At 42.0% G+C, this 16,303-nt stretch overlaps 1 protein-coding gene across 3 annotated transcripts in view; it reads left to right on the top strand.

Annotated features, from left to right (window-relative positions):
• LOC135518050 (voltage-dependent N-type calcium channel subunit alpha-1B-like) overlaps positions 1-16,303 on the top strand; it is a 225,896-nt gene that overhangs the window by 505 nt on the left and 209,088 nt on the right. For all 3 annotated transcript variants that reach the window (XM_064942882.1, XM_064942884.1, XM_064942881.1), the window contains exons 2-5: positions 796-1,090; positions 7,042-7,320; positions 9,028-9,133; positions 13,334-13,473. In XM_064942882.1, the coding sequence (XP_064798954.1) occupies positions 796-1,090; positions 7,042-7,320; positions 9,028-9,133; positions 13,334-13,473 (820 nt within the window). The remainder of the gene's footprint in view (positions 1-795; positions 1,091-7,041; positions 7,321-9,027; positions 9,134-13,333; positions 13,474-16,303) is intronic.

Below are 16,303 nucleotides of genomic sequence, written 5' to 3'. Positions count from 1 at the left end.
CTCATTTAACCACTATTAAAGGCCCAATGCAGCAGTTAAGTACCTTATTGTAATAATTTTCTATTAAAATTGTCAAAAATAAACAACAGCATTTTATCAAAAAACTATTCCAGAAGTAAGAATTTAGCTTGGACTGTCTGGGAGTGGTCTGAGTGGATAGGGGAAAATGGAAAAATTGCCATTATTGGCAGAGATGATTGTAACTCTCTTTGTTATTGGTTCATTAACTCATTTACCACCTGATGATGTCATGAGGCATGCCAAAACCTGCCCCATGACATGCAAAAATCCTGCCGATTAGAAGGTCCTGTGTAGATTGTATTTTCAATTAGCAACTGTCAGGATATAACACACTTTTACAGTGTTAATTTCATCAGCTGTTCAACAATATAATACAAAACACAATAAAAAAACTAAATTTAAATGCACTGGGCCTTTAACCAATATTAGGCTAACATTGAATTAAATTGAGTAAAATGCACAAGCAGGCATAGTGGATTAGAGTTGCCTTTTATTTTGCTGGTTTGGGGCAAGTTTGCATGGGATTGACTCAAATTAGTAATAGGACAGGCCAAGAAAAAACAGCTACAAGACCAGATGATGCAACAAGTATCTGTAGGCCATATCTCATAAAAACAAATAAGCAGTAAAAACATCCCAGTTCAATTTGAGTCCCAGGCAATATGTAAACTAGCCTATATGCCTACTGTAGCCTACAATCACAGCTAGAATACTCTTATACTTGTAAAAACCACAAGGTGATATGATTGATTTTTATTTTGTTAACCCCACAAGCAATGCGCTCTGCCACATTCGGCTCATGGAGGATGCTGACTTTGGGCGCGGAATACAGCTCATGGGCCCAGTCCCCTGAAAGCCTTCGTCAACGACAGGCAGTGATAAGCCAGAATGCTGAAGAAACGGACAGCATCGACATTGACTCGTCATGGCAGCAGATGGACGTTCCTCAACAGTATGATGCCATCCTGCACCTTGACGAGAGAGCAGCTTCAGGAGGGAGTCGTGGTAATCATAACATCATTCGTACACACGAAGCCCTCAATAGCACGCCATGGTCCAAGTCTAACAGGTAAAGTTGATAGTTTGATATTTTAAGTAGAAAATCTGCACCAATATTGACATTTAAAAGCCTGTGATATTCAATGAAGTTCCCTTTAAAATAGACCACATAGAGAATTCAATAAATCAGATTTGTTATGCAAATACAGATTTGCTAAAGTGCCAAAATTCAGCATTTTGACATGTCCCTCTGTGACTTCCAGAAACATTTAAACCCAAGTAACCACAACATTTCTCCAGGTTTTAACCATCATTGTAAAGCACAAGTTATTTCTGAAGATTGTTATCATGTAATTAGTGATTCATAAACCATTTTAATAATAATAATAATAAATGTTGATCATTCCGTTCGTTTTAATATGGTGAAACTATTCCTTTTTAAATAATAATAATTAAAAAAAAAACATTAAACATTAATACTTCAAATCATAGTGTAAAAGCAGTTGAGATGGTTCTACAATTTTTTGGCAATTTTCTAGTGTTTTGTGGTGGAAAACTGAGTGAGTCGAGCATAACACATCAACCTTGATAGACAGGCTAGAAATGTTTAACAAATTCAATTGCTACTCTGTTGCACACAACAAGCTTCCATTTCCCCTGTCACAAGGGGATTTCTGCCTGATTTAAGATGAATCATCCACCCTGTTACAGCTGTCAACCCTGTTAGTTTATTTTCCACTTAATAGGTACTTTAATAGTATTTTTTTTTTACTCTCTGGGAAAACGTGTTTTTATCAAGTTAAACATGAGCTCTTTATGACAAAATGTTAAAATTAGATTAAATAAAGTATTTGTCACCAAGTTAAACATCTCAAAATAAAACGAATTGATAGAACAAGTCGAATGACCCAGTAATGGCATTCTCAGGCTAGGCTAGCGCAATGACCTGAGGAAGATTAACACTTTTGACAACTTTGATATAGAGGCTTTCTTCCCAGTAGGGTTTGTGCAAGGGATATTTGGTCTCTAATATCACTGAAAAGGTTACTTATTAATTTGCATTTTCATTCTGTTGCAATACATAATTGCAGTCACCAGAGGGATTAAAACCTCACTCAACTCCTCTAGATATCTACAAATCAAACACAGGCCATGAGTTATTAGGCACTATTACGCACAGGCATTTCTCAAAGTTTCTTTCTATCAACCTAAGAGGCTGTTCTGTTGGATTTATTGCAACATTGAGCTTATACCATCAATAGCTCTCTTACATAGATGAGGTCAATTAAACACATTCAATAAATGTATAGCAGAGGCTGGTGGGAGGAGCTATAGGAGGATGGGCTCATTGGAATGAGTCATTGTTATGTAATTACTGGAACGGTGTCAAACCTGTGGTTTCCATGTTTGATACCTTTCCATTTATTCCATTACTTCCTCCTATAGCTTCTCCCACCAGTCGGATGTATAGGCTATGAAAACCTGAATTCCAGTGGTCCTTGAGGATAGTAAGTGACAGTGATGCCAAGCCGGCACAGAGGGAGATAAGCTCATAAACCAGGGGGCATCCAAGCAGCTCAAACAGGGTCTTTGGCTCAGGGGGACAGACCGACCATGGTTGCACAGAAAGACCCGCCAGGCCACTGCCATCCCACCCACAGTCCCTAGTTGGGAAACACAGGACGACTTCCTAGGGAATATCTTCAGCAGTGAGCTGGTGGGGGAGGCTCATCTCCATTCAGTCCTGGAGTGGCCTAGCCAGTCTCCAGATCTCAACCCCATAGAAAATCTTTGGAGGGAGTTGAAAGTCTGTGTTGCCCAGCAACAGCCCCAAAACATCACTGCCCGAGAGGAGATCTGCATGGAGGAATGGGCCAAAATACCAGCAACAGTGTGAAAACCTTGAAGACTTACAGAAAACGTTTGACCTCTGTCATTGCCAACAAAGAATATATAAGAAAGTATTGAGATAAACGTTTGTTATTGACCAAATACTTATTTTCCACCTATTTGGTCAATAACCAAAGTTTCTCAATACTTTGTTATATACCCTTTGTTGGCAATGACAGAGGTCAAACGTTTTCTGTAAGTCTTCACAAGGTTTTCACACACTGTTGCTGGTATTTTGGCCCATTCCTCCATGCAGATCTCCTCTAGAACAGTGATGTTTTGGGGCTGTTGCTGGGCAACACAGACTTTCAACTCCCTCCAAAGATTTTCTATGGGGTTGAGATCTGGAGACTGGCTAGGCCACTCCAGGACCTTAATTCTTCTTACGAAGCTACTCCTTCATTGCCCGGGCGGTGTGTTTGGGATCATTGTCATGCTGAAAGACCCAGCCACGTTTCATCTTCAATGCCCTTGCTGATGGAAGGAGGGTTTCACTCAAAATCCCACGATACATGGCCCTATTCATTCTTTCCTTTACACGGATCAGTCGTCCTGGTCCCTTTGCAGAAAAACAGCCTCAAAGCATGATGTTTCCACCCCCATGCTTCACAGTAGGTATGGTGTTCTTTGGATGCAACTCAGCATTCTTTGTCCTCCAAACACGACGAGTTGAGTTTTTACCAAAAAGTTATTTGTTTCATCTGACCATATGACATTCTCCCAATCTTCTTCTGGATCATCCAAATGCTCTCTAGCAAACTTCAGATGGACCTGGACATGTACTGGCTTAAGCAGGGGGACACGTCTGCCACTGCAGGATTTGAGTCCCTGGCGGCGTAGTGTGTTATTGATGGTAGGCTTTGTTACTTTGGTCCCAGCTCTCTGCAGGTCATTCACTAGGTCCCCCCGTGTGGTTCTGGGATTTTTGCTCAACGTTCTTGTGATCATTTTGACCCCACGGGGTGAGCTCTTGCGTGGAGCCCCAGATCGAGGGAAATTATCAGTGGTCTTCTATGTCTTCCATTTCCTAATAATTGCTCCCACAGTTGATTTCTTCAAACCAAGCTGCTTACCTATTGCAGATTCAGTCTTCCCAGCCTGGTGCAGGTCTACAATTTTGTTTCTGGTGTCCTTCAACAGCTCTTTGGTCTTGTTTGGAGTGTGACTGTTTGAGGTTGTGGACAGGTGTCTTTTATACTGATAACAAGTTCAAACTGGTGCCATTAATACAGGTAACGAGTGGAGGAGCCTCTTAAAGAAGAAGTTACAGGTCTGTGAGAGCCAGAAATCTTGCTTGTTTGTAGGTGACCAAATACTTATTTTCCACCATAATTTGCAAATAAATTCATAAAAAATCCTACAATGTGATTTTCTGGATTTTTTCCCCTCATTGTCTGTCATAGTTGAAATGTACCTATGATGAAAATTACAGGCCTCTCTCGTATTTTTAAGTGGGAGAACTTGCACAATTGGTGGCTGACTAAATACTTTTTTTGCCCCACTGTATATGTCAGAAAAGCTGTAAAAAAAAAAAAAAAAACTACAAATATAGTTGTCCTCCGTAGAGTGGGGGTGGTGGATGGGTTAATAAAAAATAAACAATTATAGGCTATAGATAGTCTTGACCATTTGGGACCCCTTGGCTATTTCACTCATGACAGGTTATAGCCCAGACTCAATATTTAGTTTTGTCTGATTTATTGATATGAATATAGCCTCTGCGTGATGGGGTTGTGCAATGCAAATGGCTATAACAAGCCTAGTGTGGAATTCGCTAATACAACAGTCAAAATGCCTAATATAAGACCTACAGTCCATGCTCCTAAATACTGGAAAAGTGTGATTCATTAGGTTACATGATCACCACAGCCCCACCGACTATAAAAATAAATTATGCAATTATATAGCCATTAAATAACACACAACAGCATGGCATATTAAGATAGTGGAATAGGCCTAGCCTAAATCAGATTTACTTTCTATTTTGCAGCTCAAGCCGTTATTCTAGACAAGGCTCTTCTCTGTCTTTATTGAATCGTTCTCACAATAGTAATTTGCTGAAGGCCCAAGCCTATACCACGTCATCTACTTGTATAACGTCTTTATCGAATGCCGTTCTAAAACAAGCTCTTGGCTTTTATTTTGATCATTAAACCAGAAGATGCAAAGCAACTATCATCTGGCCTAGAAGTTGCTTGATTGACTGACTAACTTCGACTAGCTAAATTTGTTTCATGTCCTTTGCAGATGCCACATTCCTGACAAAAGTTTGTACATATAACAACATATCTGTATCCGAGTAAAGCGAGACGGGAGTAAGAATTAAACGATTATATTTTGATTCATAGTCGTAACAGTGTACGTTTACGTATCTATTTTAACGGTAACTTTTCATGCTTCACGCATGGCATTTCTTACAATCCTAACAATTTATGTATGGATTTTCTTACGAGTTTAATGATACATACGTTCAAACTTTTGGCAGCTATCTGGCTCATATCTATCGTTTTCCCCGTTGGCCCTCCAGTTCCCATTTCTTTGGGTTAGATGGGGTCCGAGCTGCTTGTTCAGGTTGTGTGCTACCCCTATCTGCTATATGGGCATCGACATCCCATTCAAATCTGTCTGAGCTGGCACTGCCTCCAGAAACTGTCCATTCATTATGCCGCTGTAGATATGGCTGCAAACTCGGACCAGACAGGGAAATTGAATAGAGGTTCAGGCAGACTGGAGGTGCGTTATTGTAACGTTTGAATCACATTGGATGACCTATGGTGACTTATTAGTGCTTTTAAACATAAACAAATAATACAACAATTTACATATTGCAGCTTAACGGTCATTGACATGGCTGACATCGGGTCCTCGATTCTCTGACTGAGCTGAGAATAGCATTCCTGATCTGATTCTCAGTATCACCGGAAAAATCTGTCTCTTGCGCCCTGCCTAAAGCGAGTGGTAAATTGTTGTACAGTCTCACCTTCACTTTGTGCAATTTTCTGAAATGTTTGACAGGCAAATGCTGTGTTAACTTGTGGAATGAAGAAGATGCAATGCTCTGATCGCAGCTCCATAATCCGCATCATCCGGTCCAGAAAAAGTAGAGCTCTCCTGCGTTGACAGGTGCACACAATGTGGACCTTTTCTATAATCAGTAGTGCCACAATAGCCTACAAGGGGCACTCTTTTCAGGCCACTGAGATACAACGATTTTCACTTAAAGTAGTGACGTCATACATCAAGGATGCCCACTGGTGTCAAACCCAGTAAACTACATGACAGTATGATTTTATGTTTAGCGCGTTTAGCCTACCAACAAATCCTAATACATGTTTCATGTAGGCGTAATGTTTAATCGAATACATTATTAAACACAAATTAAATATAGGCTCTTGGTGCGTCCTGAGTAAATAATTATTAGAAACTCTGTCACACATCCAGCCAGTCATTCACATCCATCCGCAGAGCGCTCCTGAACTGGTCGAGTACCGATAGGCTAATTTTGGTCACATGCGCTGATAGTTCGGGACCAGTAAATCATTGGATCGGAGTCTACTGAATTGGTTGCGTTGTACAGATAGCGAGCGGTCAAGTGAGAATCATTAGGAAACAACACCGTAAAGGTTCATTGCTATGCTATTGGAATCGATAATTGACACTTGCAGACAAAACATAACTGTTTTGTGTACTTTACCTTTCTTCTGGAGACTCAAAATACTTTTTCTGGGGTCTTTCAACATTGACAAGATGTAGCCACTACCGAAAAGATACACGTGTGTGTTTCATTTCGGCATTTTTCCTGTCGTGGCTGCATTATCTATTTAGTTGGAGCAGGCTGACATGGACGTGATATGTGGAATGAATTGGAGAATATATCATTCGATAGGTTGAAGTGCATTTGGCACATATTGCGATTGAATGCAAGCTTTGTTTAATTATATTTCGAATTTCTTTGAGAATGGACAAAAAGGAAAGGATTTACCCAAAGAGAATCAATGTATTTTCTTAAAACACAAGCCATACACTAATGCAAACCTGTGGTCTGGCTAAGTGTGTTTGTTGTAATGCTTTTGCCCTCCATTTCCACTGACACCAGTTTGGATTTTTATTGTTGGATCTGTGCGTTTCCAGAATGGCTCGCTTCGCAGAAGATCTACCCACCCGCTTTGGAGCTGGAGCAGGTGGAGGAGGCAGAGGTACGCCCGGCGCAAGCAGAGGGGGCGCCCGGGCTGGTGGTCCTCCAGGCGGCCAAAGGATGTACAAGCAGTCGATGGCTCAGAGAGCCAGGACAATGGCCATATACAACCCTAACCCTGTCAAACAGAACTGCTTCACTGTCAACCGATCCTTGTTCATCTTTCGAGAGGACAATCTCATTAGGAAGTATGCTAAGCGAATAACCGAATGGCCATATCCTTTCCTACCCAAAACCTGGTTACACATTGGTATTTGTATAATAATCATTATTTGACAAACACGCATTGGTAGATTTTCATTAAGAAACATGACACAGGGAGTGAAGCGCTTTTATTTGATTTCAATATGTCTGATTTTACTGAACATGACAAATGTATGCCCTTTGTCACCATTTCGAAGCTCATCTGTAAGTGTACTCAATCGATTATTACATTATAGGAAGTAGGAAGTAAGCCTATTCTGGTGTAAATTATTAGTTCATTAAACCTTTTGCTTAACCTCTGGTACACCTGTTCTGCCTGATTGGACACGAGAAAGGATTTTCATCCAATAATAGTGTTAGCATATACAGTTTAATGACTTGGCAAGATGTCCTATGTACCGTGTACACACTCACGAATTATGCACGATTGCTTTTTACTTCAAACATATTTGGTTGTGATTCGCAATTGCCAACTACATATTCGTTAGATTCCGTTTTCAGTTACAATTGTAAATGAGCGAGTTTAATCTCTGCAATGTGTATGTATGTTTTTAGTTGCTTCTCTTGGATTAGGGTTCGTTTTTTAATGCACCTTCTCTGTATTCCATCTCGTTTGCACATTGCCTGTTAGTTAGCAGTGTCATTTCAACTGTTGCTGTTCACCGATTTGTCCGTTTCCATGGTAAGGTGAGCGCTCAGTGAGTTGGAGACCGCTGGCTTTGATGTTGTAAAACGCCTCGCCTAAAGGGCAGATTCCACCATTAATTTTTTGTATTTGTCCACTCAGTCGAGTAAGGCTCGTTATGGTCTGTTTGCAAGGGCAAAGTGCAGTGTTAGGCTTCTGGCGGGTCCTGGGCACACGATTCTAGGGTGATATGTCGATGGGTCAGTAAAACCATCCCATTCCTCCCCGACTCGCTATTCCACAAAGGCCTCCCCCCACGGCGAATGATCAGAAAAAAATTGGTAGAATGATTCAACCATAGAAAACGGATTGAAATGGTAACCCAAGAATAGCTCTACAGCCAAGGCTCTTAGCAACCCTGCATGGGCAGAGTATGGTCTATTGTTGTAGTGTGTGGGATTAGTTTACCATCTTTTATTTCTGTCCATATGTAGCCATGCTGTGTGAATTAGGATATCTATTGGACTCATGTTCAGTCAATGTCATGAATTGGTTAACTGAGCTCAATGAGTCAGTGACTTCCTAAAGCTGAATATATGTTCTGCTCTGCTCATCCAAATAGATCAATCTGGTCTGTGGCACCTCGGGTGGGTGGTGGCAGTGAGACTGTTTTAGTGATGCTCATTGTACATAAACACTGTTGAGGCAATTCTCACCAGCCTTTACACAATTTGGGTATTTGCCTATCTTTTTTAAAATCTAGGTTATTCTATGTCAATACAGAAATATTTACCGCTATGGGTTAAGACTTTTTTTATTTTTTATTTTACCTTTATTTTACTAGGCAAGTCAGTTAAGAAAAAAATCTTATTTTCAATGATGGCCTAGGAACAGTGGGTTAACTGCCTGTTCAGGGGCAGAAGGACAGATTTGTACCTTGTCAGCTCTCCAGTTACTAGTCCAACGCTCTAACCACTAGGCTACCCTGCCACCCCGGCAGACTAATAAACTTACATGTTGGAGTTAGTGTTTTTTTTTTTTTTTACTGTGCATGAAATTCTTTGTCATTGCTTGTGTTCCTTAACCTGCACACTCCGTTTGAGTACTTGATCCTGGCCACCATCATCGCCAACTGCATCGTACTGGCCCTGGAGCAGCACCTACCAGCCAATGACAAGACCCCCATGTCAGAACGTCTGGTAAGACACTCATCACACTGAGTCCCAAATGGATGGTTGTGTACCAAATGGCACCCTATTCCCCATTGTCTTCCATCAGATGGTGTCATTCTAACACGACACGCAGGAGCCAGAGTGGACAATGTAAGGAATAGGATTCCATTTGGGACGCAACCTATGATAACTATACCTATCACACTTTCTATAACTTTAATTAGTGCTACAATTTATATACTTATGCAGTTTTGTCTTCCGTTTGTTTGCTGTAAAAGTGTGGAATGTTTGTTCTTTTTGCTCATTTTGAGCTTTCCACCACTTGAACTCCGTGATGAGGCAGTCCAGTCAGCCCTAACAACACCTCCCAGAGGTCCCTGAGTCTCAGACACACCTCCAGTACATGGGAGACCAGCACCCCTTCCTTATTAGTTTCTGGAAGCATGGAGATGTGTGTCTTCCCTCCTCCCAGCTATCATTCTGTAAGTCAGTTGAGCCTCACACTGAGCAGGCTTTGATCCCCCCTTCTCCTCCACAGGCCCCTTGTTCCCCCACCTGCTCACACGCGTAGCTTAAACCCCTGTTTGAACTCTGCCAGTCGAGTCATTAAACCAATGCCGTTTAAACTGTATAAAGCTTAAATGGTATTTTTTCCCTTTAAGCTGTGAAAGAATGAAGCCGGAGGGGCTGCCACGTAGCCATTAGAGAAACAGCACCACAATCCTCCAACACAGCGTCTTCAGTCAGGACACGCATAGAATAGCATTACATTGTTCAGCACTTAGCTCACAGATCAGTCTTAAGGATGTTTTGACTCCTGGGAGTCTGTATAAAATAGAGGAAAAGGCATAAAAGGCTCTGCTGCAACAGCTTGGCGAGATAAGGTTAATGACTCCCCTCAAATGTAGTCACCTGCTCCTGTTCTCAATTATCTCTGTAATTGTGATGCAACATCAGCAGTGGCGTAGTGGCACAATAAAACAAGGTACTCGACACCTGAGAAACTGATTAGTGTTTGAGAGAGAATATACAACTCCACTCTTCCTTTCTCCCTCCTTCCCCTCAAGAAGAAACATGGAATACCAGCATATTTTATGGTTCAGGGTGAATAGATTGAGGTGTGTCTGTTATGTGGAGCTCATGATAATAGAACATTGTCAACAGGCATGGTTGTTCAGCTCCATAGCAGAGTTTTACCCTCATGATCCCCTGTGATTTCCCCTCTGCCCCTCCAGATGCATTTACTTTAGATGGAGTGTTCATTATTCATGAACATTTGACATCTATACCGTATGTTAACAAACAGTCTACTGTACTACATAATGCACTTATGGGTGGACCCTCCAGCCTAGCCATTATAAACTCAGCAAAAAAATAAATGTCCCCTTGTCAGGACCCTGTCTTTCAAAGAAAATTAGTAAAAATCCAAATAACTTCACAGATCTTCATTGTAAAGGGTTTAAACACTGTTGCCCATGCCTGTTCAATGAACCATAAACAATTAATGAACATGCACCTGTGGAACGGTTGTTAAGACACTAACAGCTTAGAGACGGTAGGCAATTAAGGTCACAGTTATGAAAACTTAGGACGCTAAAGAGGCCTTTCTACTGACTCTGAAAAACACCAAAATAAAGATGTCCAGGGTCCCTGCTCATCTGTGTGAACATGACTTAGGCATGCTGCAAGGAGGCTGTGTAAACTGTAAAGGAGGCAGATGTGGCCAGGGCAATAAATTGCAATGTCTGTACTGTGTGACACCTAAGACAGCGCTACAGGGAGACAGGATGGACAGCTGATGGTCCTTGCAGTGGCAGACCACATGTAACAACACCTGCACAGGATCGGTACATTCAAGCGTCACACCTGCGGGACAGATACAGGATGCCAACAACTTCCCAAGTTACACCAGGAAGGCACAATCCCTCCATCAGTGCTCAGACTGTCCGCAATAGGCTGATAGAGGCTGAACTGAGGGCTTGTAGGCCTGTTGTAAGTGTAACGGATGTGAAACGGCTAGCTTAGTTAGCGGTGGTGCGCACTAAATAGCGCAAGGGCCGCGGCGTTTGTGGAGCGATGGGTAACGATGCTTCGTGGGTGACTGTTATTGATGTGTGCAGAGGGTCCCTGGTTCGCGTCCGGGTATGGGCGAGGGGACGGTCTAAAGTTATACTGTTACATAAGGCAGGTCCTCACCAGACATCTCTGGCAACAGCGTCACCTATGGGCACAAACCCACCGTCGCTGGACCAGACAGGACTAGCAAAATGTGCTCTTCACTGACGAGTCATGGTTTTGTCTCATCAGGGGTGATGGTCGGTATCACTTTTATCGTCGAAGGAATGAGGCCTGTACTCTGGACCGGGATCGATTTGGAGGGGGAGGGTCCGTCATGGTCTGGGGCGGTGTGTCACGCATCATCAAACTGAGCCTGTTGTCATTGCAGGCAATCTCAACACTGTGCGTTACAGGGAAGACATCCTTCCTGCAGGCTCATCCTGACACGGCCCTCCAGCATGACAATGCCACCAGCCATACTGCTTGTTCTGTGCGTGATTTCCTGCAAGACAGGAATTACAGTGTTCTGCCATGGCCAGCAAAGAGCCCTAATCTCAATCCCATTGGACACGTCTGGGACCTGTTGGATCGGAGGGTGATGACTACGGCCATTCCCCCCAGAATTGTCCAGGAACTTACAGGTGCATTGGTGGAAGTGGGGTAACATCTCACAGCAAGAATGGGCAAATCTGGTGCAGTCCATGAGGAGGAGATGCACTGCAATACTTAATGCAGCTGGTGGCCACCACAGATACTGACTTTTGATTTTGACCCCCCTTTGTTCAGGGACACATTATTCAATTTCTGTTAGTCACATGTCTGTGGAACTTGTTCAGTTTATGTCTGTTGAATATTGTTATGTTCATACAAATATTTACACATTTTAAGTTTGCTGAAAATAAATGCAGTTGACATTGAGAGGACATTACTTTTTTTGTTGAGTTTATAAGGCTTGGCATAGCATTGTTTTGTCTCTTTTATAGCAGACAGAGATGCATAGATGTCAGTCTTAATGCTCTTCATTAGTGTCTTTCCTTACATTAAAGCCCTGAGAGCCTCAGCCCTGTGTGTTGTCTTCATAGTCAGCGGGAGGCCCAGAATCACTTCACTGGCTGAACAACAAACCAGTTATTTAAAACACTTTAATTTGCCGTACCATTCTGTTACAGTGACGTTAATAAAACATGTCTATTATTTTACTAGTTTGATTGTTAGTTCTTACCGTACAGTTAGTGAAAAGCTCACATACCCTTTAGCCTGTCAAACTCATTTGTGATGATTTGCATTGGTGGTTAAGTTCATAGAGCTGTGGAGAGAAAGAGGGAAGTTACTGTAAGGCGTGCAATATCCTCTGCTGGTGCCTGTGTGTGTAACAGGTCCTCAGGAGTAACGTGTCTGATCCAGCATTTCTTTGAACAAGAGCAAGGGTCATCCTATCTGAAAATTGTTTTTTGTTAAAGATATTCATGCCACTCAAATGGTTTAATTGTTTTAATGATTTGTTAAATATATTTAGCAGGAAGCCAATCACTAATAGCCCCATTGGAGACTAAATAGCTTCATCAATTTATAGTTGTGTAATTTGTAATCATACTAATTTGCTGTCAATTAGTATTATTTGTTAAGAGTAAAATGTAAGCTTTTATCTTATGCAGGTGATAACATGTTAGGATGAATGTGTTAATCTCACTGATTGAAAATGGTGTCCAAGATTACAGTTGGTCTTCTGGTGTAGGCTATGTTTTCACTTCCCCTCTCCTTCTCCTCTTTTCATCCATGAAGAGTGTTCCATTCCTTGACCCATTCTCCACATGCTGGTAGAAAAGTAAAATAAACAATCCCCCTTCTCTTTCCCCCTCTCTCTTCTGCCATGCTTCATTCCCCTCTCCCTTGTTCCCTGTCTCTCTTCTGCCATGCTTCATTTCCCTCTACCTTGTTCCCTGTCTCTCTTCTGCCATGCTTCATTTCCCTCTACCTTGTTCCCTGCCTCTCTTCTGCCATGCTTCATTTCCCTCTCCCTTGTTCCCTGTCTCTCTTCTGCCATGCTTCATTTCCCTCTCCCTTGTTCCCTGTCTCTCTTCTGCCATGCTTCATTTCCCTCTCCCTTGTTCCCTGTCTCTCTTCTGCCATGCTTCATTTCCCTCTCCCTTGTTCCCTGTCTCTCTGCAGGATGATACAGAGCCCTACTTTATTGGAATATTCTGTTTCGAGGCTGGCATTAAGATTATCGCCTTGGGCTTTGCATTTCACAAAGGCTCGTACCTCCGCAACGGCTGGAACGTAATGGACTTTGTGGTCGTCCTCACTGGGTGAGTCCTGGGCCTGCCGTGTGTGTGTGTGTGTGTGTATGTGTGTAGATTTGTTCATGTCCATGCTTATTTGTATGCGTTTTATGAATGTGTATGGGGCACATTCCTTAGTGGTGCATTTGCCTGGAATTTGCCTTTTCCACTATTGTGCTATACTTAATGATTAACACTGTCCAACAAAGAATATTAATGCAAAGCAACTGAAAGTGACGTTTAACTAAAAACATACAAATTCTGTTATACCAATTTATTGTCTAATATTGCACATGAAATTTGCTCATGAAAGTCTTTGTTTTGACTCTCCCTTTATGATGCAAGGGCTCAGTGGAAGCTTGAGGTAATAGGCTAACTCATCCAAAGGTAAAAATGAGTAGAACTTCAGTGAGACAGCACAGTTTTGGATGGATGCTCTGTGTGCCATAAGTTCAAAGTCTGGGGTCGGCTCTTAGTCCGGCTGTGCTGAGAGAGTGTCTGGCTTGCAAGGTGACACTAGCCAGTCAGAGGACTTTGGAGAGCAGTAATCGCTCTGCCTCTGATTGACTCCAGATGGGTGAGAGGGTAGAGCTACTGTAACTATGTGGAGCAGTGATGCGGTACCAACACAGTATAATCACCTCTGAGAAGTGGACCAGCCAGATCATCAGCTAGAATCACCTCCTCTCAGGGTGTATCATACTCCACTGCTATAGGGAGCCAGGCACGGGCCTACAAATGCAACACAGTCACTCTGTTACTGCTTTTATTTCTCTGTTGCTCTTGCCGGTGGTAAACGTTGCCTTGCTTTGTTCAATTTATGAGTGGCAAGGTATTGTGCCAGCTTGTTATAAGTAGTTTGGATAAGATTTATGGTCTAAATAATGGACATTCCGGAAAGTCGATAAACAAATAAATCAAGCTGGATACTGAAGCTGGTAAGTAATGAAGAGTTGAGAGAGTGGGGAAGGGAGTGGGAGAAACAGTTTGGCTGTTGAGGTAGTCTTCGTCTTGCCCCCCTTCCCTACACACACACACACACACACACACACACCTCTCATAAGTCATCAGTAGCGTTATTTTATTTTAGAGTGAATGTACAATGTGAAATATCTTATCTTAGGCAGCCCAGCTGTCTTTATAGCAAAAACAAACAAGCAATGGCATTGAACTACAATGAATAAAAATATAAAAACAACATGTACAGTTTTGGTCCCATGTTTCACGAACTGAAATACAAGATCCCAGATATTTTCCATGTGCACAAAAAGTAAATTTTTCTAAAATGTTGTGCTGGGAACAATAAAAGGACACTCTAAAATTTGCAGGAATGTCCACAAGAGATGTTGCCCGAGAATTGACCATTTCTCTACCATAAGCTGCCTCTAACATAATTTTAGAAAATGTGTGAGGCCGGTTGGACGTACTGCCAACTCCACACCATGTGTATGTAGATTGTAGGCGAGCGGTTTGCTGATGTCAACGTTGTAAAACAGAGTGCCCCATGGTGGCGGTAGGGTTACGGTATGGGCAGCCATAAGCTACAGACAATGAACACAATTGCATTTTATCGATGGCAATTTGAATGCAGAGATACCGTGACAAGATCCTGATTCCCATTGTTATTCATCCACTGCCATCATCTCATGTTTCAGCATGATAATGCACCGCTCCATTGTGGAAGGATCTGGACACAATTCCTGGAAGCTGAAAATTTCCCAGTTCTTCCATGGCCTGCATATTCACCAGACATGTCACCCATTGTTTGTGACGCTCTGGATCGACGTGTGTGACAGCGTGATCCAGTTCCCGCCAATATCCAGCAACTTCGCACAGCCATTAAAGAGGAGTGGGAAAACATTCCATAGCCCACAATCAACAGCCTGATCAACTCTATGTAAAGGAGATGTTGCGCTGCATGGGGTAAATGGTGGTCTCACCATACTGGCTGGTTTTCTGATCCACACTCCTACTTTTTTTTATAAAGGTATTTGTGACCAACATATGCATACTTGTATTCCCAGTCATGTGAAATCCAGATTAGGGCCTAAAGAATTTTTCAATTTACTGATTTCCTTATGAACTTGAGTCAGTAAAATTGTACATTTTTTGCATGTTGTGTTTAATTTTTGTTCAGTATACAGCTCTGTAAAAAATGAAGAGACCACTGCAAAATGATCAGTTTCTCTGGTTTTACTATTTATAGGTATGTGTTTGGGTAAAATGAAAATGTGTTTTATTCTATGTACTACTGACAACATTTTTCCCAAATTCCGAATAGAAATATTGTCAATTAGAGCATTTATTTGCAGAAAATGCAAACTGGTCAAAATAACAACAAAAAATATGCAGTGTTGGCAGACCTCGAATAATGCAAATAAAGTAAGTTCATTTTCATTTTTAAACAACACAGTACTGTGTAACTTAGGAAGAGTTCAGAAATCAATATTTGGTGGAATAACCCTGATTTTCAATCACAGCTTTCATGCGTCTTTGCATGCTCTCCACCAGTCTTTCACATTGATGTTGGGTAACTTTATGCCACTCCTGGTGCAAAAATTCAAGCAGCTCGGCTTTGTTTGATGGCTTGTGACGATCTAGCTTCCTCACATTCCAGAGGTTTTCAATGGGGTTCAGGTCTGGAGATTGGGCTGGCCATGACAGGGTCTTGAACTGGTGATCCTCCATCCACACTTTGATTGCCCTGGCTGTGTGGCATGGAGCATTGTCCTGCTGGAAAAACCAATCCTCAGAGTTGGGGAACATTGTCAGAGCAGAAGGAAGCTAGTTTTCTTCCAGGACAACCTTGTACGTGGCTTGATTCATGCGTCCTTCACAAAGACACATCTGCCAGATT

Source organism: Oncorhynchus masou, chromosome 28, assembly GCF_036934945.1.
Source record: "Oncorhynchus masou masou isolate Uvic2021 chromosome 28, UVic_Omas_1.1, whole genome shotgun sequence".
Lineage (NCBI taxonomy): Eukaryota > Metazoa > Chordata > Actinopteri > Salmoniformes > Salmonidae > Oncorhynchus > Oncorhynchus masou.
Note: the sequence above shows the minus strand (reverse complement) of the source record. Positions and strands in the feature narration are given on the sequence as shown.